This window comes from Protopterus annectens, chromosome 9.part0 (assembly GCF_019279795.1).
Source record: "Protopterus annectens isolate FY-2018-M chromosome 9.part0, PAN1.0, whole genome shotgun sequence".
Taxonomy (NCBI): Eukaryota; Metazoa; Chordata; order Ceratodontiformes; family Protopteridae; genus Protopterus; species Protopterus annectens.
In genome coordinates, this window is record NC_056743.1 from 1805767523 (window position 1) to 1805794669 (window position 27147).

The 27147-nt window shown below is 43.0% G+C and overlaps 1 protein-coding gene across 1 annotated transcript in view; it reads right to left on the reverse strand.

Moving 5' to 3' along the window:
- Window positions 1–27147, reverse strand: part of EIF3G (eukaryotic translation initiation factor 3 subunit G) — a 195129-nt gene that overhangs the window by 56810 nt on the left and 111172 nt on the right. Inside the window, exons 2-3 of the mRNA XM_044084675.1 lie at window positions 7045–7231; window positions 6322–6429 (exon numbers count right to left, since the gene is read on the reverse strand). Coding sequence (XP_043940610.1) covers window positions 6322–6429; window positions 7045–7201 — 265 coding nt within the window. The 5' untranslated portion in view covers window positions 7202–7231. The remainder of the gene's footprint in view (window positions 1–6321; window positions 6430–7044; window positions 7232–27147) is intronic.

Below are 27147 nucleotides of genomic sequence, written 5' to 3' on the forward strand. Positions count from 1 at the left end.
TGTACTGCGATCTCTCAATTCCGGTTTTGGGTTCTGGGATTTTCGCTCATGTTAGAGCTCGGTAAGATAAACATTTGTTTATCTAATATAGACCCTGTGTGTACATATCGATGTGTGTGTTATATACATATATATATATATATATATATATATATATATATATATATATATATATATATATATATATATATATATATATATATATATATATATATATAGTGTGTGTGTATTATGTGTGTGTATACATAGTGTGTGTATATATATATATACATATATATATATATATATATATATATATATATATATATATATATAGTGTGTGTGTGTATGTATATATATATATATATATATATATATATATATATATATATAGTGTGTGTGTATGTGTGTGTATGTATGTGTATATATATATATATATATATATATATATATATATATATATATATATATATGGTGTGTTTTTTGTGTGTATGTGTATTTTATATATATATATATATATATATATATATATATATATATATATATATATATATATATATAAAATGTATATGTGGGGGGTGTGTGTGTATATATATATATATATATATATATATATATATATATATATACATATATATATCGATGAGAAATTACAAGAGTAAAAATGAAGATAATAGATGTGATAGCCTGAGGCATTGCTTTAAATATGAGCTGAACTAGAAACGAGGGTATGATGTATGTTAGATGCATCAGAAATCTGGAGAGAATGTGTGTCTGTCCCTTAAATCTCCTGTAATTGACCCGTCGGATATATGCAAATGAAAAGGACATCAAGTGTTTCAGCTAAGTAGTTTCTGAATGTCCATGACTTTTTACTTCAAGTCTTTATGGTTAAGTTCAGCCCAATAAAGCTATACCCCAACAGCAACAGCTGCGAACATGCATGTTTCAGCATTTTGTTATTGACCTAATCAACTAAGCATAACTGGATTGTTAGGCTACCCTTTAGAAACATAGGGTCTTTAAATCCAGCTGATGCCTTTAAACATGAAGGTGCTTGCAAAATATCCTGATTAATATCTAAACTAAAGGGTAAATAAGTCTCAGAGACAGACCATTCAGTAAAAACTGTTAGTGAAAGCTCTAGCTTGGCTGGGTTTTCTGTGTTACCTTAAACCTACTGAAATGGAGGCCCGTTCCATTGGGATGGCTATCCATATCCATATACAAGAGCTTTCAGTTTCAGTATTGTCTCGTTGAGCTGTTTCCCACATATCTTTATCTTCCAAAACAGAAGCCTTTTGAATCCCATCTCTTAAGTACTTCATCTTATCATATTCCCATAAATATGGTATTGCTGAAAAGTGTGTGTGTGTGTGTGTACATAATTTGTCTATAGCCTTTGTTTTATCTTCACTAACTTATCCTGAAAAAATTTGTTAAAACAAAAAAAGACAATACAAGTACAGAGTAATATCTGCGAATAAAGGCAACTCTTCTTGATTACCATACCAGTTGTGTCCTAGAGTCCCTTTTTTCTTTGTCAGTGGCTCTAATGTTAAGCAAATAACTAAGGGGAAAGTGTCAAGCATGTCTTGGGCCTGCTGCTGACCCTTGGCTATTATCTTCCAAGTTTGATTTACCGGAACATTTATGTTCACTCTTTATGTATGAGGAGTGTCAACATTTTATACATTTGATTTTTTTTTTCTTTTTTCTTATACATTTTATCTATTTTATTTATTTTTTTATACATTTATCTCTACACTGAGAATTTTTTAAAAAAAGAATGATATATTTTGTCTACAACCAAAGTTGCACATAGTGCTATCTAGGCTGTTTACTGTCAGGTATCTGGAAGTGCCAGCAAACGTGCAAGGTGTGAGCCAAGTAATACATTCAAAACACATACCGTAGACTGGCCATGCCTTCATATTCCACCCGTAACCATCATGGTTTACATGAACACTCCAAGGCATTGAATACCACACAGTGCCTCTGACCACTACAGCCTTGCCCAGGAAGTACATTATAACAATACTGTCTTTTGCCCTGCCCCAGTAATGTATCACCTGCCAGTTAAGAACTTTCTGTAGTAGACTGTCATACAAGTTCTGATGAAAAAGAAATAATTACACAGAGCAGCTTTTCATTACCCTTCGATTTAAAACAGCAATATTGCCCTATGCAATGTGTGTAATATAATGTATATGTATGTATGGTCTACTTTTAAAGCTCAAAGTTTCAAAACCTAGAATTTCTTGCAGTCGAGACCATAAGATCAAAATTTTGAAACTTTGAACTGTTAAAATGGAGATAAGCATACAGTGTGAAATGGGAAATTTAGTTTTCCTTGCTGAAGTGCAGTTTTGGAGTTGGTGTATTAATTAGTGGAATCCCCAAATGATGTAGATATTCTACAAAAGGGCCTTACAGAAACAGATATTTGGTGCCAGAGCCATGGGCTCAAGCTTAATGCCAAGAAATGTATAGTTATCCCCTTTGGGAAAAAACATGTACCCATGAATTACCACATAGGTGGCAGTTCACTAAACACCGAAAGTGTGATGAGAGACTTAGGGACACAGGTGGACAGTGGTCTCGCCTTTGATAACCACATTGCCACAACAGTCAGGAAAACCTTCTGTGTGGACAATGGTCTCGCCTTTGATAACCACATTGCCACAACAGTCAGAAAAACCTTCTATGTGGCACACCTCATCAACAAGGGCTTTTCATCCAGAAAAATGGAGGTCATTGTCCCACTGTACTCATCCCTCATTAGACCCATTAGAGTACATTGTTCCATTTGGTATGTACCTCACAAGACATCTGTAACAGTTAGAAAGGCTGCAGAAATACCTCACTAAAAGAATCACAGGCCTAAAGCAGATGCCCCATGCTGACAGTTTAAAAAAAAAAAACCTCCAGCTACACTCTGTGGCATATCGTCTTCTCAGAAGCGATCTCTACTTAACATACAAGGCCATGTCAAACCCTGAGCTGTTGGACACGCTCCACTTAAAGAAATCCCAATCCCTCACAGCCACAAGCTCCAGGGATCTAAACCTTGTCATCACAATGAACAAAACATGCTGGAGGGATAGGTTCCTGACCCAGTGACTCCCCATACTCTGGAATACACTGCCCATACATGTCAAGCAGAGCGCCTCCTTGGCCCTCTTCAAAAAGAACCTTGAAGATTGGATGGGAGATAGAAAATTAATTCACCCTGGGATCACATCAGTCGCCCTGGCGGTCCAGGGAAGTAAATCTTGTGGGAGGAACTATCCAGGGAATTGTTATGGCTAGGCTTGTATAGGCCCTAGGGCCGACAGCCTAGTACCAACCTATGAAAGGCATAACAGTATCTATTGGGAAGCTATTCATCTCTGATAACCATCACATTGACAACACACCCCTTAGAGTTGATCCAGTAGTCAGGGACTTGGGTACACACAGTGTAATGAAAAAGTATTTGCCCCCTTCCCGATTTCTTATTTCTTTGCATGTTTGTCACACTTAAAATGTTTCACATAATCAAACAAATTTAAATATTAGACAAACATAACCCAAGTAAACACAAAATGCAGTTTTTAAGTGATCATTTTATTTATTAAAGAAAAAAAAAACTATCCAAACCTACATGGTCCTTTGTGAAAAATTAATTGCTCCCCTTGTTAAATCATGAACTAACTGTGGTTAAATCACATTTTTGGGAAAGCTGGGTTCAATTTCACTAGCCACACCCAGTCCTGATTACTGCCAGACCTGTTGAATCAAGAGATCACTTAAACAGAACCTGCCAGACAAAGTTACGCAGGCCAAAAGATCCCAAAACAGAAGACATGCCGCGATCTAAAGAAATTCCGGAACAGATGAGAAACAAAGTAATTGACATTCATCAGTATGGAAAAGGTTACAAAGCCATTTCTAAAGCTTTGGGACTCCAGCAAACCACAGTGAGAGCCATTATCCACAAATGGAGAAAAATAGAACGGTGGTGAACCTTCCCAGGAGTGTCCAGCCTACAAAAATTACCCCAAGAGCGCAGCGACGACTCATCCAAGAGGTCACAAAAGAACCCAGAACATCTAGAGAACTGCAGGCCTCACTTATGCCAACTGTCAAACATGGTGGTGGTAAGTGTGATGGTCTAGGGACGCTTTGCTGCTTCTGGACCTGGATGACTTGGTGTGATTGATGGAACTATGAATTCTGCTCTCTACCAAAAAATCTTGAAGGAGAATGTCTGGCCATTAGTTCGTGACCTCAAGCTGACGCACACTTGGGTTCTGCAGGAGGACAATGATCCAAAACACACCAACAAGTCTCTGAATGGCTTAAAAAAAAAAAACAAAATGAAGGTTTTGGAGTGGCCTAGTTAAAGTCTGGACTTTAATCCAATTGAGATGCTGTGGCATGACCTTAAAAATGTGGTTCATGCTCGGAAACCCTCCAATATGGCTGAATTAAAACAATTCTGCAAAGAGTGGGCCAAAATTCCTGAACAGCGACGTGAAAGACTCAATGCCAGTTATCGCAAACACTTGATTGCAGTTGTTGCTGCTAAGGGTGGCACAACCAGTTATTAGGTTTAGGGGGGCAATTACCTTTTCACATAGGGCCATATAGGTTTGTATAGTTTTCTTCCTTAATAAAATAATCACTTAAAAACTGCATTTTGTGTTTACTTGGGTTATCTTTGTCTAAAATTTATATTTGTTGGATGATCTGAAACATTTAAGCATGGCAGGAAGGGGCAAATACTTTTCCATTGCACTGTAGTTATCGAGCCTTTGATCATCACGTATGTACAGTGGTGAGGAAATCATTCTATGTTGCGCAACATATAAACAAAGGTATGGCATCCAAGTCCAAGGAAGTCATTGTTCCACTGTATTCGGCATTCATCAGACCGATCATTGAGTACAATGCCCCCTTTGGTATGTACCTAACCAGGCATATCCAACAACTGGAATGTCCACAGAGGTTCCTCGCTAAAAGAATACAGGGCTTAAGTAATATGTCCTATGCAGACCGCCTCAAGGCCCAATCCCTGTATTGTCTCCTGCAGGCTTTTCCAGACATACAGGGCATTGTCAGACCTTACTCTGATGGACCTCCCGCATATCCACAAAACAAACAGTACCAGAATTATCCATTCTAAAAAGACTTAAACCTTGCCTGTGATATAAATAGGACCTGCTGGAGAGATAGTATATATCCCAGAGACTACCACAGTTCCTCCCTATCCCAATTAAAGTGCAACTTGGACAACTGGATGGGAAACTGGAAATTCATCCCTGGTTTGGCACCTATGTCTCTAATGCAACTAGGTAACCTGTAAATGGTTCATTTCCCAGTCCCAAAACCTGTCAGATTTGGGATGCATGGCTAGGCTTAAAAAGGCCCTTGTGGTTGTTAGCCTAATAAACACTTATGAACCTATGAATCCCATCATTTAGCATCCCTGTTCCTCAGACAGGGGAAACATCAAGTCACAAAATATCCCTGTTCGGGTCATATCTGGGTTACTCGTACACAAACTATGATGGTTAAAATCTACCATGGGAATATTAGGTTAGGCTTCTTGCATTCCTCACAGAACAGCAGCAAAGCACCTATGAGCTTGTATGCAAGAGGAAAGCTACCAAGCAAAGCAGCACAGCCGAGCCAAGTTCACATCCATGGCTCACACCATGCACAGGCCACACACATCCCTCTCTAAAAGCTGCCAACACCACAGCATCCCAGCCACCCTCAAGGATGGCAACCAGCTTTGGACATTCACTCCCACCCTCTTATGGTCTCTTACAGTGCCTGGGACACTGGTCAACTCTATTAGGCCTTGGTCCATATGCACCAGTGAGGTGGAATTTTCAACCAAATTACTTTCAGATTAAACAGATGACTGAATTCAACATATATTTAACCTTACCGTATCAATAGTACTTTGCTTAAGTGTCATATCATATGACCTCTATGGTTATATTTCGGTATACTGTTAATATATTTCTCCAACTTTGCATAGGGCACCCACCACCATAATGGCCTTTGTCTCACATGGCATAAATAAATTCCACACAGTATGTAGCATATTCAAGATAGTCTTATAACCACAGCCATCTACTTGTTGAATGTTTTTGGAAAAGTTCTTTAACTCATTTTCACCCAGACTAAACCCAAATTAAGTCCTTTTTGTCAGTGCTATTCCCCGGTCCCAAAAAAAAAACTAACGAGCTGCCTGCAGTGTTTGTCATTAAGGACTTGAAGCAATGCCATTTTGGATCATTTTACAAAATTTATTTTCTTACTCTTCTTAACAGACTAATTACTCACCCCTGCGGTTTGGCTGCATGGACTCTCCCCTGCGGGTTGCTCCATCACGCAAACTAGGGGGAACATACTTCCCTGTTTTACTCTGAGGTGCTGCCGCTGGTTCTGGTTCTGCAGAAATGGACAAATTACAGCTACAGTGCCACAAAGCCAAGAGATAAGGACACAGCAATCAAAAATGAAAACAGAGCGACAGTGTGGTTATAAAGCTCCATTTTAAAATGACTTTGGGAACAGACATTCTCAGACATAAATGTAATTCTCAAGATATAACATGCACTGTCTGAGCACTGAACCGCATATGATGAAGTTAAAAAAGTCAAGAATAACACACATGCACAGACAATCTTGACTCCATAAAGGATCAGGTGACTAGTACATAATTGGACCAATGAGGAGGGAAATTAAATCCAACAGCTCATTAGTTATGTATAAAAGTGCAAAGCATCAATGCAACAGAGCAAATGCCCTTTAACAGTTACTTCAAAGTTAAATTTTACACAACTTCATTTGCTTAACACTCAAGCCAAAGTTAAAGCACTGAAATATGACCAAAACACTCCCAGGCTTATAACCTATGCAGTGGATACCTAGGCATGAAGATGTTGTTGCACCCCTTAACTGCAAATGACGTTTTTATCTTGCATCTTTGACAACTTAGCACACTCCATAGCACATGGGGGAGTACAACACACAAGTGTATATAACACACAAGTGTACACAAACCTGTAGTTTTTTCTTTCTCTCCTGTGGACAGTCCCAACTGCTCTGCCAATTCTTTCTGCATGGGACCCAAGGTGTCTTTGTAGGGACATCGTGTTGTCCAGTGATCGCCTTTACAAATACGACACAACACTATCTTCTGTCCCTTCAGTTTATTCATTGGATCTTCATCTTCCTGGTTATTCAGGTCCTAAAGACAAGGATGTGTTGATATTTTTAACAAGGAAACTTGGTGCAAGCTCATTAAAGCATTTAAACCAAGAAAACTAACCAAAACTAATACAAGAAAGGCTAGTGCTTGAAGTTTAGCTAAATTATGAATCTTGTTTCCAACAGGGTCCACATTTTTAATTCCACTTTAAAATCATTACTTATTCCTGCTAAAAGGAAAAAAATCTGCTTGTTCTCCTTTCCCTACCCTTCATCCCAACTACACCCACACTGCTTCTCGCATCAAAACATGAAAGACTATAGGAACCCCACCCCCCAATTCTAACTATATACATCCACGATGGAACTGCAAAATATACAAATACAATCTGTTAGCATACAAGTATCACTCGGTTCCTCTGGGATGCTGATAATCCTATCTAATAGATAGCACAGTCCCTGCCCCCCCCCTCATTACTCAACCCCTCTACTTCTCTCTCCACCTCATAATTGTTTTATTTGTTTTTACTATTCTCAAACACTCCTGAAATTTACCACAGCTTTGAATCTGTAACCATCACTTCCTCGGGAAGGACATTTTCAGGATTTATAAATCCTGTGTTCTGTGCTTTTAGTGAGCAGGAAGCCATGAAACCTAAACTGCATCAGGATGGATCTGGGACGTTTGCTCGAATGAGCAAACGTCTGAATCCATAATAAGCAAATACACTAACGAAAGCGCTTTTATTGAAAAAGCGCTTTCATTAAAGCGTGTTACAAAAAAAACTCCAAAAACACTACATTAACATTTTAGCAGGGCCCCTGCACATCCCCCTACTTTAATATTCTCCCTCCAAGACCGCACTGCAGTGGAGAAAAGGGATACTTCCCTTACCCGCACCGTAGTACAGCCTCGGCAACAGGCATACTCACACGAAAGTGCTTCTTCGGTGAAAAGCACTTTCGCAGAAGTATGCCTGGCCGTTTGGGTTCCGATCGTTTGTTCATTTGAGCAAACATCCAGAACCCACCAGGATATATGAATGATAAATATCTTGAGTAGTCAGTGTTGGACAACAGTATACATCTAACTAGAAAGCTGCATTGTAAGCAGTGTATCCTCTCCCCCAAAATGGGTGTGCCAATGCTATTCGGTGACACTACTACAAAATCATCTCAAACTCTATTCAGTGACAAATTCTTCTACTGGTACTTCTGAACCACACTGTAGTTCCTACAGCCTATATGTAAACTAAGTCTTTCTCTACAGCTGTCAGAGGCTGCACAGAATGGCAGACAGTTCTGCTAAGAACCTGACACAGCTGTTATTTGGTTTCCAAGGTACTGATTTTGGCACAGAAAATCATTTTACTAAGCCTACTGTCTACACACTGATTCATCCCAGCCTTCAGAGGGCAACTATGCAATAAACACATTTTTTCCTCCCAGTGTTATTTTTCTTCTTACAGAATGATCCCCATATTTCCACACATTAAAGCACGACTCAGTAGTCCCCATCCACGTAGCCTTTCTGCCTTAGGCAGTTTCCTCTGTACACATAATGTGGGAGACTGGATGCGACTCCACAGTTCTGCTTTTTAGGAATCTGTCTCCCTTGCTTTTGTATCACTGTGCTTACATTTGAAAGTTTCTCTGACAAGTAAAACACGCATAGCAAAGTACCTACAGATCCTTTATTTTACACCAACTGTGGTCATAAAGGTATTTATTCTGACAATTCACAGCTGTCAGTATGCAGTATGATATGCAGCAGCATTCTTTCCCTTCCCTTGGCTATAAAACTAGAGCCTTCTGTAGTGTGACTGAAACAAACAATAACCACAGACAGCAATTTCTATTAGCAATTTCACAAGACAAGAACTACACCTGGTACTAAACCTGCCCACATCCCGACATGGAACCTAAACAAATAGCCAGCCTCCAATTCTTATTTCATAGACACTATAGCTAAAATTACAGTGACTTTCTCCCTTTCACTCCCAAACAGCTCTACATCCTCACCATCCCCCCTCAACCCAAGTGCACCCCTCAACCCCACCCTATCACTCAACAATTGCTCTCCTCAACTTAACTGCACACAACAAACCTCTCACCCCCAATTTAATCTCTCAACCATCTCCACCTCTTTTGTCAAAAAACAAGAAGTTATGTACTCACCATAACGTTCGATGTATGTAGTCCATCTAGCCTCACATTCTTATCGGCTCCGACTCGGCCAAACTTTTCTAGCTCAAAGTCTTCTATTGGCTGGGCTAAGAAGGTATCCCATACTGCACTGCTCCATATCTCCATATCTACTTTGCTGCGAACACCACACTCATACCCCATGCATAACATCCAAGTAAAGAGGAATAAACTAAAGGTGAAGGGAGCTCTAAAAACCAGACCTAACCTCCAGATCCTCCAGGAAGGGGGAAGGTGGGAGGGTAAGTAAGAATGTGAGGCGAGATGGACTACATACATTGAACGTTATGGTGAGTACATAACTTCTTGATGTTATGTAGTCCAATCTCGCCTACATTCTTACCCGTGGGACAGCGTCCCCAGCACCTACATCCTGGGAGGCTCAAAGGAAGATACTCCTGAGTACTGTGGAACCAAAGGAAGACCTGCCCCTAGATACCACGTCCAGCTTGTAATGATTAACAAAGGTGTGAGGAGATGCCCAGGTAGCTGCAGCACAAATCTCATCCATAGACAATCTGGCCTGATAAGCTGTAGAAGTGGATACAGCCCGAGTAGAGTGAGCCTTGACTGGAAATGGCAGGTCTTTACCCCCTGAGGAATAAGTGAAAGAGATGCAATTTGATATCCATCTGGATAGGGTGATTTTGGAGACAGGTGTCCAAATTCTGTTTTCCAAAAAGGAGACAAACAGCTGATCAGATTTTCGGAGATCTTTGGTTCTGTTCAGATAGAAACGTAACTGTCTGTGTACATTCAATTGATGAAATTTAAATTCTGCCTTGTTTGAAAAATGGGGAAAAAACACTGGCAACTCAATAGATTGATTAAGATTAGAAATGGACGCCACTTTAGGAAGAAAAGAAGGGTTTGGCCTAAGAGAAACCCTGTCCTTATGAAAGATCAAGTATGGAGGTTTGATAGAAAGAGCTTGAATTTCTGAAATGAGTCTGGCTGATGTGAAGGCTATTAAAAAGGCAGTTTTCCAGGACAAGAATTTTAAGTCACAGGTAGCTGCAGGCTCAAAGGGTGGAGAAGTAAGGGCTTGCAGAACAAAATTTAGATCCCAGGGCATGATCAGTTCTGAGACAGGAGGACGGAGTAACAGAGTGCCTTTCAGGAAAGCCTTGCAGAGTCTGTGAGCCATCAGACTAGGCTCATTAGCAACATGAAAATTAGAAATGGCTGCCAATTGAACTTTAATGGTAGCGGATGCTGAGCCCTGCCGGAAAAGCATAGACAAAAACTCCAAGACGGAGGCAATCTGAGCTGTGTAAGGGTTAATTCCTTGGGTAGGAGCCCAAATAGAAAACCTCTTCCATTTGCTGAAATAAATCTTCCTAGTAGAGGGATTATGACAGGAAGATAAAATATGAACTACCTCGGGTGAAAAATGATGAAGCCCAACTAATGACGGAAGTGGAGTAGCCAGGCTGTCAACTGGAGGGTACGCAGAGAGGGGTGGAACTGTCCCGACATGTGTGCCAGTAAGTCTAGTTGTGGGTCCAGAGTCCAAGGTGTGTCCACAATGTAGGGATGGAGAAAGGAGAACCAGACTTGACGAGGCCAGTGTGGGGCAATTAGAATCATTCTGCTTCCCAAGGATAGCACTTTCTGAATCACCTTTGATAGCAAGGGAAACGGAGGGGAAAGCATAAAGCAGACCGGAGGGCCAATCGTGGACTAGAGCATCCCTGGGCGACTCCCCCTGTGGGGGGATCAGCGTGAAGTAGCTGCTGCATTTGGCATTAAAGGGGCTGGCAAAAAGGTCGCAGCAAGGCTGACCCCATTTGCTGAAGATTCGTTCTGCAACTGGACGATTCAGGGACCACTCAAGGCATCAGAATAGCTCTGCTTAGCCTGTCTGCTATCACGTTGGACTTCCCTGGAATGTGAGTTGCCACCAGAAACCATTGGGAAGATACTGCCCACTGCCACACTCGCATGGCCTCTCTGCACAGGGGGTATGATCTGGTTCCTCCCTGCTTGTTCAGATACCACACCACTGACATATTGTCTGAGTGTACTGTGATGGTCCCGAGAATTAGAAAGCTCTGAAGTGCCTGCAACGCAAGTAGCACCGCTCTCATCTCTAGGACATTGATATGCAGATGTATCTCGTGATCTTGCTACGTGCCTTGGACTGTCCTGCCGAGATAACACCCCCCCCACCCCATCTGGGAGGCGTCCGTGGTCACTGTGGCAACCGGGGGTGGTGGATCGAAGGGTTTTCCCCTGTCCAGATTGTTGGTGCAAAGCCACCAACTGAGATCCTGTTTGCATCTGTCCGTGAGCAAAATAGGGTGGGAAAGTGGAAGTTTCTGGAGAGACCAATGAGCAGAGAGGAGCCATTGAAGGAGCCTCATGTGCAATCTCGCTAGAGGGACTAACAATTGTTGCTGCCATAGTCCTCAGCAGTTGGAGAACCCATCTTGCCTTCACTTTTCTCAGGGGTAGCAGGGCGTGCACCTGTTGCTGTAAGACTCTGATTCTTTCCTGCTGAAGAAAGGCTAGCATTTGAACAGTGTCTAGCTCTGCACCTACAAAAATGACACGCTGTGAGGGCAACAAGGCAGATTTTTCCCACGTCAGTGTTATGCCTAACTGTTGACAGGGAGTGATGGCAGCGTCCCTGGTTTGGATTAGTAGATACCTGGTGGGGGCGGTGAGGAGCCAGTCGTCCAGATACGGAAACACTTGGAATCCTTGACGTCTCAAGTGAGCTGTCACCATCGCCATACACTTGGTGAACACCCGGGGGCTGTGGTGAGACCAAAGGGAAGGGCTCGAAACTGAAAATGACTGGCTCCCAGCCGGAAGTGTAGGTGACTCCTGGATGCCCTGTCCATTTTTATATGATAGTAAGCATCCTTGAGGTCGATGGAGCACATCCATACTTCTTTTCCCAACAATGGGAGAATTGACTGTAGTGTGACCATACGGAACTTGGACTTTTGTACATAGTTGTTCAGTTGGCTGAAATCTAATATGGGTCTCAGGTCCCCTGTTCTTTTTGGCACCAAAAAGTATCTTGAGTAAGTCCCTAATCCGATCTGGTCTGATGGGACATGCTGGATGACTCCTTTTCCTAGCAGCTTTGAAACCTCTGAAGCTGCGTGATCCCTTTGACTGGGTGGAACGTCCAGGATTTTTCTGACTGGAGGGGGATTTGACGAAAAGGGGATGACATATCCTCCAGAAATTATTCGTAATACCCATCGGTCCTGGGTGATGCTTTGCCAGGCTTCCGGGTATAAGTATATTCGACCACCGACTGGCTCCGGAAAAGCACAGTCGGGTATCCCATCAGGAACAACGGTAGGGAGAGCCGCAAAAGGAATCGCGGTCTCCCGAATTGCGGGGGCCCCCTCTGCCTCTAGGGTGGCATCTCCCTCAATAACCTCCCCCTCCTCTGCCTCTGGAGGGGGGCTCACCCTGTGCACCGGGAAAAAACCTCTGTGAATTTTTGAACCACATCTTCCCACCCCTTTGGGCAAGGCCTAGAGGGAAGGGAAAAACGGACCCCTACAGCAGACAATCTTTCCATCTTGCTCGCACCTGGTGAGGGTGTCTTTCACCTTGGTTCCGAACAAAGAACCATCAAATGGGACGTCAGTGAAAGAAGACTTGAAGGCCTCTGAAATGACAAAGGCTCATCCAGGCTTGCCTCCTAAGGGTGACTCCTGAGCTTGCTGCCCTACTCACTCCCTCGGCTGCATATGAAATGAGCAGCATGGAGGAGTTAATGATGGAACTGAGGGAAGAGACCTGGGTTTTAACTGTCTGGGCCACCGCCTCAGAACGTTACCCGCGAGAGTATCTCCTAACTCCTTGAGGAGATCTCTCTGGAGCCAAGTAAAATGAGACAGGTAGTTCAGTGACCGTAAGGTAAAGGTTGCCGATGAGAGGGTACGCTTCCCATACAGGTCCATGGCCCTAGACTCCTTGTTAGGAGGATGGACGGAGGAAGAAGTCTCAGCTAATTCCTTCTGAGTGGCCGCCGCCACCACCATGGCATCCACAGGGACTCCTCTGGACTTATCTGGGGGAGCAGACAGAAATTTATTGGGTCTCCTGGGTACGGGTTCCACAGAATCAGGGTTCTCCCACACCCTTTGACAAATTACATCCAGGAGCTCGAAGGGTGGGGACACCCAGGAGGTGGAGGGCTGAGCACCAAAGGCCTTCAGGAAGACTGATTCCTCCTCGGAGGAGGCTTTGGACGGCCAGTCACCTCTTTGTTTCAATATCTCCAGGATGTCAGAGAAAGAAACATCGTCAGAGGATGACCTGGGGGACCCCTCCGATTCCTCTCAGTATCTGAGGTGAGAGACACATCCTGGGAGTCTATGTGCTTCCTCTTGCACGTTTTCTTTCTAGGAAGCTCCTCAGGCAAAAACTCTGAGGGGCCCTTAGAAACTTGGGGACCACTTGTGGGGGTATCCCTAGGCCTTTGGGCTCCGCTGTCTACAGATAGGTGGTGATCAGAGGCTCTCACCAGAGTGGTAGGGGACAGAATGACTGACCCGCATGATGTGGCTGAAGATCTGGCCAGCGCACTCCGCATGGCCTCAAAGGCCGGCTCTCCCAAATCCAAGGACCGGTCGGCCTCCGAGATCATGACAGGAGCCGGGGTTCCACGAGCTGAGGCACCGAGCGGGAGACTAGGAACCGAAAGTGTCCCGAGGTGTCCCCCCTCGGGCCAGACTGAAGAATCCCGATCCCCGTGGACGGCGCCGATGGGGTCTGAGCAGATGTCGGCACCGACCTAGGAACATCACATGGAGCGGAGCATTCCAGCTCCAAAGACAGATGTGCTCGGAGGAGGAATCGAAGAAGGTATCGGGACAGGCTCCTGAGCCAACTGGGACGGAGCAGAGAACTATTTAGCCAAAACCGGTGACTGAAGAAGCCTCTGCACCACCCTATCGACATCCACATCTGAAAGTGTCCTGGAGGATTTGGAGGACAGGGAGGGAGATCGGGATCTCCTCTCAGGTGACACTGATTTAGTACCGGGAGATCGGCTCCGAAGAGGTTCCAATATAATTGGAGCCGACGCCTGTTCTATCAACACCGACACTTCCTGCGGCCACGAGGACAGTGGAGCCGAGGAGGTCGAAGCTAGTTTCATTACTTTCTCCGGTGGCTCCGAGGCGAATGAAAGAGCTGGAGATATCTTTTGATTTTGTGGATTTTGATTTTGAACTGGAAGCAGAATCCATGGTCTCGAACGAGGGTTTCAAGAGTCCCTTCAGGATTAACTTATTCTTTCTTTCTTGGAGGGCCCTGGGACTAAAAGCATGGCAGAAGCTGCAGGACTCCTGCAGGTGGACTGCTCCCAAACAATAAACGCATACTGAATGTCCATCGGTGATGGACATCTTGTAACCACACTTAGAGCACTTTTTAAAACCCGAAGGTTTGTGCTCCTTGGAATCTTTGGACATCTTGAAAATTAGTCACAAAAACCAAAACAACGAGTAAGTCACTGCCTGACTGGAAAACTACAGGCACGCAAAAACACCACACTAAGCGCGGGAACCAATTTTTCCCACAAACAGCAGCACACACAATCCACAGAAGGGACACACACTAAGACGACTAGGGCTAAAAACCTCTAACGAAAACGTTTTTTTTACCAAACTCGCATACAGCACAAGGAAGACAGACACTAAAACCTCTAATTCAAATGGTTTTAGAAGAAAAAACAAACACAGGGACAAGTAAGGGGACGGACTAGGTCCTCTAACTGAAACGGGCCTAGCCCTTTGGAACAGCTAGCGGGATACCACAAAAAAACAATCACACTACAAATTATAGCCAAAAAACACCAAATAGAAATAGCTATTAAAATAGATTTTGTTTGTAACATATTCTCTCAAGAATTAGAAAAAAGGTACTTAGCCACAACCAACAGCGAGACCACGTCCAAGCTACACGAGCAGCAAATGAGATCTGGAGATATGGAGCAGTGCAGTATGGGATACCTTCTTAGCCCAGCCAATAGAAGACTTCGAGCTAGAAACATTTGGCCGAGTCGGAGCCGATATTCGGCTCCGAACCCATGGGTAAGAATGTAGGCGAAATTGGACTACATAACATCTACTGTTAAAGTTAAAGCCATGCTCTAATTCAGCAGATATTCCCACCAAATTTCTAAAAATCGCTACCGACTCAGCCCATAAGCATTTTGATTAGAAATCATATGCCCCCAATCTATGAAAAAAAGCCATAATCTTACCACTACACAAAGGTGGCCCATCCAATATTTCCAGCTTTCATCCCATCGCTATTCTGTCCCCTCTCCAAAATTTTTCAAAAAATGTGTACAAAAAAAACTATTAGCTTACCTACTGGATAACACTATCTTTTCCTCTACACAACACGGGATTCGTCCAGGCCATAGGACATCCACTGCACTCATTTCCTCCTTCCTTGATAAAATCACCAATGCTCGTGATTCAGGTAACTGTGTCAACCATTTTCCTAGACTTATCTACAGGATTTGACACCATCCCTCACCCTATCCTCCTCTCCCAGCTATCTGCTATAGGCCTAACACTCCAATCTGCTGGCTGGTTCAAAAGCTCTCTCTCAAACAGAGAGCATGCTGTCAAATGGCATACCTCCCGCTCCTCATATCTGCACAATTCAACAGGGGTACCTTCAAGGCTCTGTCCTAGGTCCTCTTCTGTTTAATATTTTCATAAACAACCTAAACCATACTACTCAACATGGATCCCTAATCCAGTAGCATAGTCTGCTCTGCTAAAAATCTTGATATCCTACAGAAGCAGCATTTACCACAATCGAAAAATGGCTTCATAAAAATCATCTCTGCTTAAATCCAACAAACAAAGTTATGATATTCCCCAAAAATACCCATTATTACAACCTTGAAATCTTCAATTGATTCTACCAAGATTGAGCTAGTAATCCATACCGAATTACAGGGGATAATAATAAAAACCTCAAATTCGACCTTCACATTCAGAATTGTACAAGTAAAACCCACAAAAAAACTTGGGCTACTCTACCATCATAATAAATTCCTCTCCCTCCCAACTAAAACTTTAGCCTCATCTTACCTTCTACCATCACTAAGCTATGGCGCCCCATTACTTTTAAATCTACAGTCCTCGCTACTCACAAAACTCGATTCTTGCTATAACAAGATAGCAAAATTTGCCACCAATAATTGCCACTCTGTCCACTACTGTCTGGCCCTCGGACAACTGTACTGGCTGGAACTCTCACAGTATCTACTTCTCCTACAGTTTACAGGCACACACAAACTAATAGGCCCCAAGACTGCCCTGCTCTCAACTCTTTAGTTACCCTCTATAACCCTATTAGGTCCCTACGATCCGAAAACAAAGTCCTCCAAGTCAAAAACTCAAACTACCAGTAGGAAAATTACTATACTCCTGGAAAATGGCCAAAGCCTGAAATAACCTCCCCCCTACTATCCACAACAAAACCCTTCTATATTTAAAAAGGAATTGCAACTTCATTTTCTATCCAAATGGATTTGTAACTGTTTCACTTCATATACTCTGCCATCACCTAATTGTCACATACATAGAATAGGCTAGTCAAACACTGTAAAATCTGAAACTCACCCACAGACTACAAACTACACTAATTCTGCCTTCATATTACTTACCCTTAATCACACATTTTTCCTTCCTTCACCCTCTCCCCTACACTGTCTAAGCCTCCCCTCTCCTCCTTCCATTCTTCTTTCCTCACTCTATTTCTCCCTTCTTTCTCCACTCATCTGTTATATCTGTTCCAATTGTTACTTTCTTGTAAATATTGTAAATTATTTTCTTCTTGTATGTGTAACAATAAACATACTATTCTATGAAAATGCTCTGTACCGTTTAATCAGCTACTTGTTTCTTTGAGATTCCTACACCTGTAACAACTAGGAAACTTATTGTCTATGAATTTGCTCTGTAACATTCTTGTAATCACTCACTTTTTTTCTCTTCTTTACAAATATGTTAAAATGTCTTGTCTGCAAATGTTTAATCTAACTGTATGGAGCTTCTCGGGCTTCCACTGAAACCGGGCTTCCTGGCCCAGTGGACTTTCCTGGTAAACAAATGCCAATAAATAAATAAAATAAAACGATACTCTGGCTGACTAGGGAAGGAAAGGAAGGAAGGTGGAAGATTTGATGCTAAACTGCAGTCTGATCCTGCCCTGCCCGAGTTGATGGTAGTTCACATGATGAAAAAGCTGATGACACTTTTCAAAAAGAAAAAGTTCTCCTGTTTCCTGGCCAAATTTCCCCCATTAGTATGAATGTTACCATTCCTGAAAGAAAGCCCCTGGCCTAGTGGGACTAATCTGGTCAACACAGGACAAAAAAAAAAACAAAAAAAGAAAAAAACAAGGCCTTTTAAAAAAATGCTATGTTAGCTATCAAAGTACTTTTTTTTTTTAAACAGATGACATAACTCAACAACAGGAAATAAATCTGTAAGAGCTACTGCAAAACACTCATTTTTTACCAGGGATTCTCAAACTTGACAGTACTTCTCACTACTTTCATTGTAAATGAATGGAATTATAAGAGTCATCTAGTCATCTGTGCCCTTATGGGCAAAAAGCAGCTTTCCAAGAAAGCAAGAGATAGCCTAGTAAATACCTATGAACCTACAAACCTAATGACCACAAGGGCCTTTTTAAGCCTAGCCATGCATCCTAAATCTCTGACCGGTTCATAGGTTAGGTACTAGGCTATCGGCCCTGGGGCCTATATATGCCTAGCCAAAAAGGTTCTCTGGCTTTCGCCACCCAAGAAAATTATTTTCCTGTGCCCCTGTCAAGCAGTGCCGCAGAAGTATTCCCTGGGGTGAATTTTCTATTTCCCATCCAGTCATCAAGATTTTTCTTAAAAAGGGCCAATGAGGAGCTTTGTTTGACATGAATGCGTAGTTTGTTCCAGTCTCTGGGATACATACCTATCTCTCCAGCAGGTCCTATTTATATCACAGGCAAGGTTCAAGTCTTTAGAATGGGTAATTCTGGTGCTGTTTTGTGGATATGCAGGAGGTCCATCAGAGTTGGGTCTGACAATGCCCTGTATGCCAGGCATAAATCTCCCCTCAAAAGCATGTAGGACACAGAATACAGGGATAGGGCCTTGAGGTGGTCTGCACAGGAAATATTACTTATGCCCTGTATTCTTTTAGCGAGAAACCTCTGTGGATATTCCAATGGTTGGATATGTCTGGTTAGGTATATACTAAAGGGGGCATTGTACTCCATGACAGGTCTGATGAATGCCGAATACAATGGAACAATGACTTCCTTGGACTTGACGCCATACCTTTGTTTATAAATTGCGCAACATAGAATGATTTCCTTACCACTGTAGACATGATGGTCAAAGGCTGGGTTACTATCCGTGTGTGTCCCTAACTTCTGGGTCAACTCTACGGGGGGTGTTGTCAATATGATAGTTGCCAGGGATGTAGGGCTTCCCAAAGAATACTATTAAGCATTCCCTGTCATTTAGTTTTAGTCCACAGCTCTGACACCAGTTGTTTGTCTGCGTCAGCCTCTCCTGAAGAACATTTGTGTCAGAGTGAGATTAAACGACAGCTCCTAATTTTCAATCATCTGCAAATTTAGGCAGCCAGAGACCAATGACATTGGCCTTGGCTTTTGAGAAGTAAATGCCAAAAAGGAGTGGTCCAAGGACTGATCCCTGAGGGACTCCACTTGTGACTGGCTCTCTGTAGAGGTGCACTCCCCAATTCTAATTTCCTGGGTCCTGTTTGTGAGACCGTTCGCTATCCAACGAATGACATACGGGTTTGTACCCAACCTCTTGAGTTTTCAACAATGCCCAAGTGGGGTATTGTGTCAAATGCCTTGGCCAGGTCAGGGTATGCAGTGTGAACAATTTTGCCCTCATCTTTTGCTTTGGTGACCTTCTCAAAGTCCACCAGGTTGAGTAGTCATGATCTGCACTTGACGAAACCAAATTGGGTTGGATCCAGTGTCTGGAGGTTTACTACATCTCCACTGATCATTCTTTCCATGGCTTTACATACAAGACTAGTGAGACTTATGGGTCTGTAGATGGCCCAACTTTGAGCAGAGGGATGGCTGTTGTCCTTCTCCATTCATGAGACACGAAACCTCTTTGGCGGCTACAGTGAAATAGCAATTCCAGAGGCCTTGATAGGTCATGTTTCATGCTATTAAGAAGGCATCCTGGTATACTGTCTAGGCTCACTGATGCAGTTTTCCTAGAGAGGAGCATTAAGGACTGGTTCTCTAGTGGCAGTAGGGGGAGTTATATTTAAAGGATATTTCCTGAGGGAAAGTTGAGCGGGGGAGAGAGAGGAGCAAGGTTGAGCGGGGGGAGAGAGAGGAGCAAGGTTGAGCGAGGGGAGAGAGAGAGGAGCAAGGTTGAGCAGGGAGAGAGAGGAGCAAGGTTGAGCGGGGGAGAGAGAGGAGCAAGGTTGAGCGGGGGGAGAGAGAGGAGCAAGGTTGAGCGGGGAGAGAGAGAGAGAGGAGCAAGGTTGAGCGGGGGGAGAGAGAGGAGCAAGGTTGAGCGGGGGAGAGAGAGAGGAGCAAGGTTGAGCAGGGGAGAGAGAGAGGAGCAAGGTTGAGGGGGGGAGAGAGAGGAACAAGGTTGAGAGAGGGGAGAGAGAGGAGCAAGGTTGAGCGGGGGCAGAGAGGAGCAAGGTTGAGCGGGGAGAGAGAGGAGCAAGTTGGAGCGGGGAGAGAGAGAGAGGAGCAAGGCTGAGCGGGGGGGGAGAGAGAGGAGCAAGGTTGAGCGGGGGGAGAGAGAGAGGAGCAAGGTTGAGCAGGGGGAGAGAGAGAGGAGCAAGGTTGAGCGGGGGGAGAGAGAGGAACAAGGTTGAGCGAGGGGAGAGAGAGGAGCAAGGTTGAGCAGGAAGAGAGAGAGGAGCAAGTTTGAGCGGGGAGGGAGAGAGAGAGAGAGCAAGGTTGAGCGGGGGAGAGAGAGGAGCAAGGTTGAGCGGGGAGAGAGAGGAGCAAGGTTGAGCAGGGGAGAGAGAGGAGCAAGGTTGAGCGGGGAGAGAGAGAGGAGCAAGGTTGAGCGGGGAGAGAGGAGCAAGGTTGAGCAGGGGAGAGAGAGGAGCAAGGTTGAGCGGGGAGAGAGAGGAGCAAGGTTGAGTGGGGGCAGAGAGAGAGAGAGGAGCAAGGTTGAGCGGGGGAAGAGAGAGGAGCAAGGTTGAGCGGGGGAAGAGAGAGAGGAGCAAGGTTGAGCAGGGGAAGAGAGAGGAGCAAGGTTGAGCGGGGGGAGAGAGAGAGAGGAGCAAGGTTGAGCGGGAAGAGAGAGAGAGGAGCAAGGTTGAGCGGGGAGAGAGAGAGAGGAGCAAGGTTGAGCAGGGGGAGAGAGAGCGGGGCAGGGTTGAATGGGGCAAGGTTGAGAGAGAGCGGGGCAGGGTTAAATGGGGCAAGGCTGAGCGGGGGAGAGAGAGCGGGGCAAGGCTGAGCGGGGGGAGAGAGTGGGGCAAGACTGAGTGGGGGAGAGCGGGGCAAGGCTGAGCGGGGGAGAGCGGGGCAAGGCTGAGCAGGGCTAGGTTGGAGATGAATTTATCAGACAGACGATTTGCTATGTCTTCTGGCTTGGTATTGGTGGCTCCACTTACAATGAGCTCTGCACACAATTGTGTATTGCCTTTGAGGTTGTGGGCATAGCTAAAGAATGCTTTGTGGTTGTCCCTGGCCTGGGAGGCCAAACTTACCTCAAATTTCGCTTTGGTAGACTAGGTGTCCTCAGAGTTCTTTGTTTAATTTCAAGAGTGCTTTTATCATGCTGGGAGCTGCACCTCCTAATTTTTGCCAATATTTTCTTCCTCCTGTTATACAGCTTATTGGATTGTGATTCCACCATTATGGCTTGTTTTTTGAGTTAGTTCTGTACTTCCTGGTGGGTACAGCTGCCTCTATGCAGCTACGAACATGCTTGTACAGGGTTTCTGTGAACAGTTCTGCATGGGCAGCAGTCTTCTCATGGTTTATGGGGGCTTGAAATCTTGCCAGGTTCTCACTTAATAGTAGGAGGTTAGCCTTAGAAAAGTTCCTGAATATTCCAGCTTTAGCTAGGGGTCCAGGTTTAATTTTTACTTCAAAGGAGACCATTTTGTGGTCTGACCTTACCAGGGAAACCATTACAGTAAGGGGTGTGCAGCACTCTCCCATATTAGTGAGGAGTGAGGTCCAGATCCAGTATGGTTGCACCCCTGGTTGGTGTATTGACTATTTAGTCCTGGCAGCTTGTGTTTACAAAATCCAGGAATCTCTATGCATGAACTTTTGGTGCCGTATACAATTCCCAGTTAATAGTGGGGTAATTAAAAGTCACCCATGAATATGATATTGGGTCTGATGGTTAGTGTTTCTAACACGTTTAAATACATAATTACAGATGACATTCACTTGTAAGAAAATTAAAATTAGAAATGGGCATAGCGATCATGTCACTTTTGCAATGTGTAAAATTTCAAGGCAAGAATTTTTTTCTGTTTACACCTGCAGTTGTCTTAAATTCACTGAATCCACATCTTATTTCTGCATGATTCGGAGAAGTTAAACACACATGTGAAATAGCCATCATAAATTTCAAATGCTGCTGTACAGCCATGTTAAACAGGTGGCAAAGTAAAACCATCTGAACATACTTAAATCTTTTAACACACTATCACTAAAAGAAATAGACTGGAGTCAGAAACAAGCTTGACCATTAGTTTCTTGGCCAGATCTCTGGAATGTACCCTTAAGCATAAGGAGGATACACAATGTCTCATTTTGAACATGAGGGTTAGCCTTGATCTAGCAATAAAACAAACTACACCTTCTGCTCCAATGGTTCTACTTTTGGAGCTCAGAGGAGATTAATAGAATTACTGCTCCAAGAAATCTTGGATAAGGCAAAGAAAACCAGTATAAGCTGCACAAACAGAAGGCTTAACACTAGGCAACAAAATAGCTTTGTTTTACAATATGCAGATATAGACGGCAAAATGCAAACAATAAACATAGCAAATAAGACATGTTTCAAACCTTAACATATACACAGGTGAACAAACCTACTGGGTGAACAAATTTCAGGATTGCTGCTCTACTCCAACATCTGCTCAGAAGCTTACTATAATCATCATTAGGAGACCACTGCTGCAACGACAAATCTAACTGAATGAAGTAGTACCTTCAGTCAGCTATGAAGAGCGTTCTTTCCTGAACAAAAAATAGCTGAACTGACATTTTCAGCGCTTTTACTTGTTCCATATTATAGCTCAGCTGTCCGAGCATTCATGGTAGGCAAAATTCTTTCCTTTACATCATGTTTAGTGAAGGGGAGCATGAATCTGTTCTAAGAAATTAAGACAACCCCAGGAGAGAAAGTATTCTGAATAAATCTATTCTTCCGGACTACTGCATTAGGCTCTGTAAATATCAAGGCTTGAATACTTCCAAAAAAGGTACTTCACATCTCCCCAGGAGATGGGTTCACAAAAATGTTTTCCCCACACAAACAGCTGAGGTCACAAACAAGGACAACTGAATGCTTAGTAGGCTACCTATGCAAATGGAAACGCCTCTAGATTAAGCAAAGTCATCATGAAACAAATCAGTGAGACACACACAACAGGATATGAAGAACTGAAATGGAGAAAAATTATCTCCATTTTCATAAGAAAGAAATGTTCAATGTCTCAAGTTTCTTAGGAAAACAGATGACCATTAATCAGACTGTGACGCTGTGTCTCATCAGCCCATAAACTATGAGGTTTGGTTGCAAAACTTCCTTTACCTGCCTGCAGAATTAAGAGACTGCTCTTGGCAGCAAGCGTCAGGGGGGATGAAAACACCTTGATACAATAATCAGAGCAATTACAACCATGCTTGCTTTCTTCCCTTTGACCTCTCCTGTTATAAGAATGTTGCTGAAGGTTACAAAGAATGGTTTTAACTTTGAGAATACACCAGTTTTCCACACGCTCAGCATGACATTATTCATATGAGAGGCAAGCAGATCCAACTTTACAAGACCAAACTTTCACATATTAAGAAATTAAACCTCCACTCGTGGGAGACCGTGCATTTTTCTAAGAATACACACTATTAACCAAAGTTAAACCAGAATGATTACTGCTGCAATGCACACTTAATACTAATAGGGATTATGCCACAGGTGGAAATCACTCTTCCTGCCTGAAGTCTCAGAGGACAGACGATATGTCACATGTTGTGGCTGCATTATGGCAGTCTTATCAGTAAAAGGAGAGTAACAGGTACTTTTTTAAATCAGCAGAAGGATGCTACCAAAAAATATTCACGTCTCCTATCCTAAAGCTAACAAAGTGTAAAACTCCCCCCCACTAAGAACATACAATGTTACAGGGGATCTAAAAGTACAACTGTGTTCTCAGCTTACTACAGAAGCAGATGTTAGAGTGTACATTTACTGTTGCAGCCATTATTTGAGGGATAGCATTCCCACAGGTAGCCCAATAGTCAGCTCGACTACTATAACTATAACTTTCCCCAAGACTTCAGGGGTAGTACTACTTTAATATTTCCCAGCAGCAACCACATTTCCCCTACAACAAACCAATACCAAAATTCAGTTCAGCAGAGCTTATTAATTTCCTGACTCAGCTTGTGCTCACCTCCAAATCCCCCTCAACAAATTTTATAAAATCCTCTCTTAATACAACCATTCACTTATCATAGCAAATTAGGGATGATAGCGGATGATGATCTTAAATATGACTTGCATATATAAAACTGCATAAAAAAGTCACCAAAATTAGGGATGCTTTACGAAGCCTAAAACCCTTCCACCAATGCAACAAAACTACATTTGCCACTACTTGCCTCCTCCTCTCACTACTTTATGGTGCTGCCATCCTCACTAACCTGTGGCATCACAAAAAAAAAAAAAACTTGAACATTGCTATAATAAAGTGGTTACATTTAAAGCAACTACCCCATTCAGAACCCACCACTGTATAGCAATAAAAAGTCTAAGCTGGTTAGAACAACCCCATGTACTAACATATACAAAGCTTCTTACCATGTACAAGATTATGAAGCATTCATCTGCTTATCCAGCACTAAATGCCATTCTATTCAATTATGTTCTCACTTTGCCATCAAGATCCTATAACCAAAAACTCCTCCATCTCCAATCCTATCAAATCTGCTGGACATTGTTTGTACTCGTACCATACTGCTAAGCCCTGGAACTCTCCTGTATCCATTAGGTTAATACCCTTCCTCCAGTCATTTAATACAATTCTGAAATACTACCCATCCAAAACCTGGCTCTGTTCTTGTTCATATTAGATATGTACTTGCTCAACCACAGGATAAAAACTATTAATACCTTACACCCCCTTACTCAGTTTTCTTCACTCACTTCCTTACTTCAAGCAATCTCTTCCCCCTGCCTCCCCACCTTAATATGCCCCAACCCAGTTTCTTCTCCTACTTAATAATGCTGTTCGTGTTTGTATTATACTAACTTGCCTTTAAATTTCTCTACACACTGGCTAAAATTTCTCCAAGCATTAAATCATGCAAATTGTGTCTATTCTTAGCCAATGTTTTCACATGCCTAGTTTGGTACAAGTATTTAAAATGCAGATGACATTCTATTATTTAAGACTGTAAAATTATTATTCTTAAAATGTTTTTGTAATACTTTGGAGCTCTTCACCATACTTCTCCACTGAAAATGGGCACCTACCCAGACTGTCGGGGTAATCAAATTTCAGTAAATGCAGATTGCAACAGCGAATGAACTCTTACATCTACATTTAATACAAGTCCCCAACACAACTGTACTATGTTCACCACACTGTTCGGTGTTGCTGTCTTGACTTGTGGGATGACTTGCAAAGCAAAGTGTAGTGGATGGCTGGCAAAAAGGAAAGATTTAGGACAGCAGTGATAAATCTTGCCCTAGCTGTAAATGACACCCTTAAGTTGTAATGCTTTATATATATATATATATATATATATATATATATATATATATATAAAAAAAAAAGGTGCGCACACAGGAGCAGGTGATCGCTTCTGAAACAGTCTGGGTGCTAAACACCCCTCCCACGGCCCCAGGTCTTTTAAAGACAGCTCTGCTTTCCTGGTGGAAAGTTGTGGCGGCTCTAGTGAAATAGGCTTTGTATGTCCAGGGACTGTTTTGCAGACTGCGGTGGTGGTGCTGCAGTAGCATTGTCACCTCACAGTTAGACGTTGCCTGTTCGATTCTCAGTTAGAGCGTCTTCTGTGTGGCGACATGCGTGAATGGGCGTTCCTTCGTTGAAGGTTGTGCGTTAGGCCCAGCAAGTCAGCATGTAAAAATCAACTGATAATCATTAGCGGACCGGAGTTCCTCTGTGGCAACCCCTAACCAGGAAAAAGCCGAAAGACACAATGTCCAGGGATTGGTTTGCCACAAACAGTAACAAATACAACGTGCGCATCATTTTTTTGTTTGCTTAATGGTTCTTCCTTCTTTGTTCCTTTCCAGTGGCACAAAGAGCTGTACTGTTCTCCCTCTTTTTTGTACTGTGCAAGTAAACTCTAAAGAAATCCCAACCCCTCCGAGCTACACGCTCTAGGGACCTAAACCTTCCCACCACAACAAACAGGACATGCTGGAGGGATAGATTCCTATCCCAGAGACTTCCCATACTCTGGAACAGGCTACCCATCTATGTCAAGCAAAGTTCTTCATTAGCACTCGTCAAGAAAAATCTTGATGAGTGGATGGGAAATAGGAAATACACACACCCCGGGGATCACTTCTGTGTCTCTGCTCGTCAGTGGCACAGGAAAATAACTTTCTTGGGTGGCGTAAGCCAGGGAACCTTGTTGGCAAGGCTTGCGTAGGCCCTTGGGCTGATAGCCTAGTACTTACCTATGAACCTATAAGCAGTCTGAACATTCAAGGAATACAGGGTTCTCTCACCATTGTTTTGAGAGTTAGGTAAAACACAGGTAGAAAATTTCACTTCTTTTGGCATGAGAACTCTTATGGATGGGCACCATGTTTTGGTGAAAAAATAAAGGTTCCCTGCCCACCTAGGTTTGCAACTCTGAAATCCTTGTAGCAGAAGTAACAGCCAGAATTTGTAGGGGGTCTGAAGTAGCGGACTCAAAAGGGGCTAGAATTAATTCTAAGACACTATTTAGGTCCCAGTCGTGGAGAGATTTCCCGCCTTAGAGGGCCAAGATGCAACACACCTTTTAAAGATTGTTTTACTGAGGACAGATTAAAAATAGAGGGGCCACTGCAAGGCAGGCTGATATAGCAGAAGTGTGAACCTTTAAAGAAACACAGTAAAGTCTGCTTTTAAAAAGGTAGGATAACCAAAGATCATTGCTAATTGTGCAGTATTTGGGTCTTGTTCTCTGGACAGACACCAGAACGGAGAATACTTTTCACTTTACTAGGTACGATTTCTTTCTATCAGGTTTCCTAGCCTCAAACAATACTTGGAAAGCCCATGTCAGGTTTCCTAGCCTCTCTAACAATAATTAGCAAGCCCTCTGAATACTTATGCTTAGTTGGGATTACAGTGAAATTATCCGAGCCAGCCTTAGTGTCAAAGTGGGATTGCAGAAAGGGACCATTATTTTGTGTCCACAAGTCCACACTCTTGAGGCAACACTTTCCAGCTCTCCCTTGCAAGTCTGTCCAAGAGGGAGAAAGTAAACTTTTAGTTATGTAATTACCAT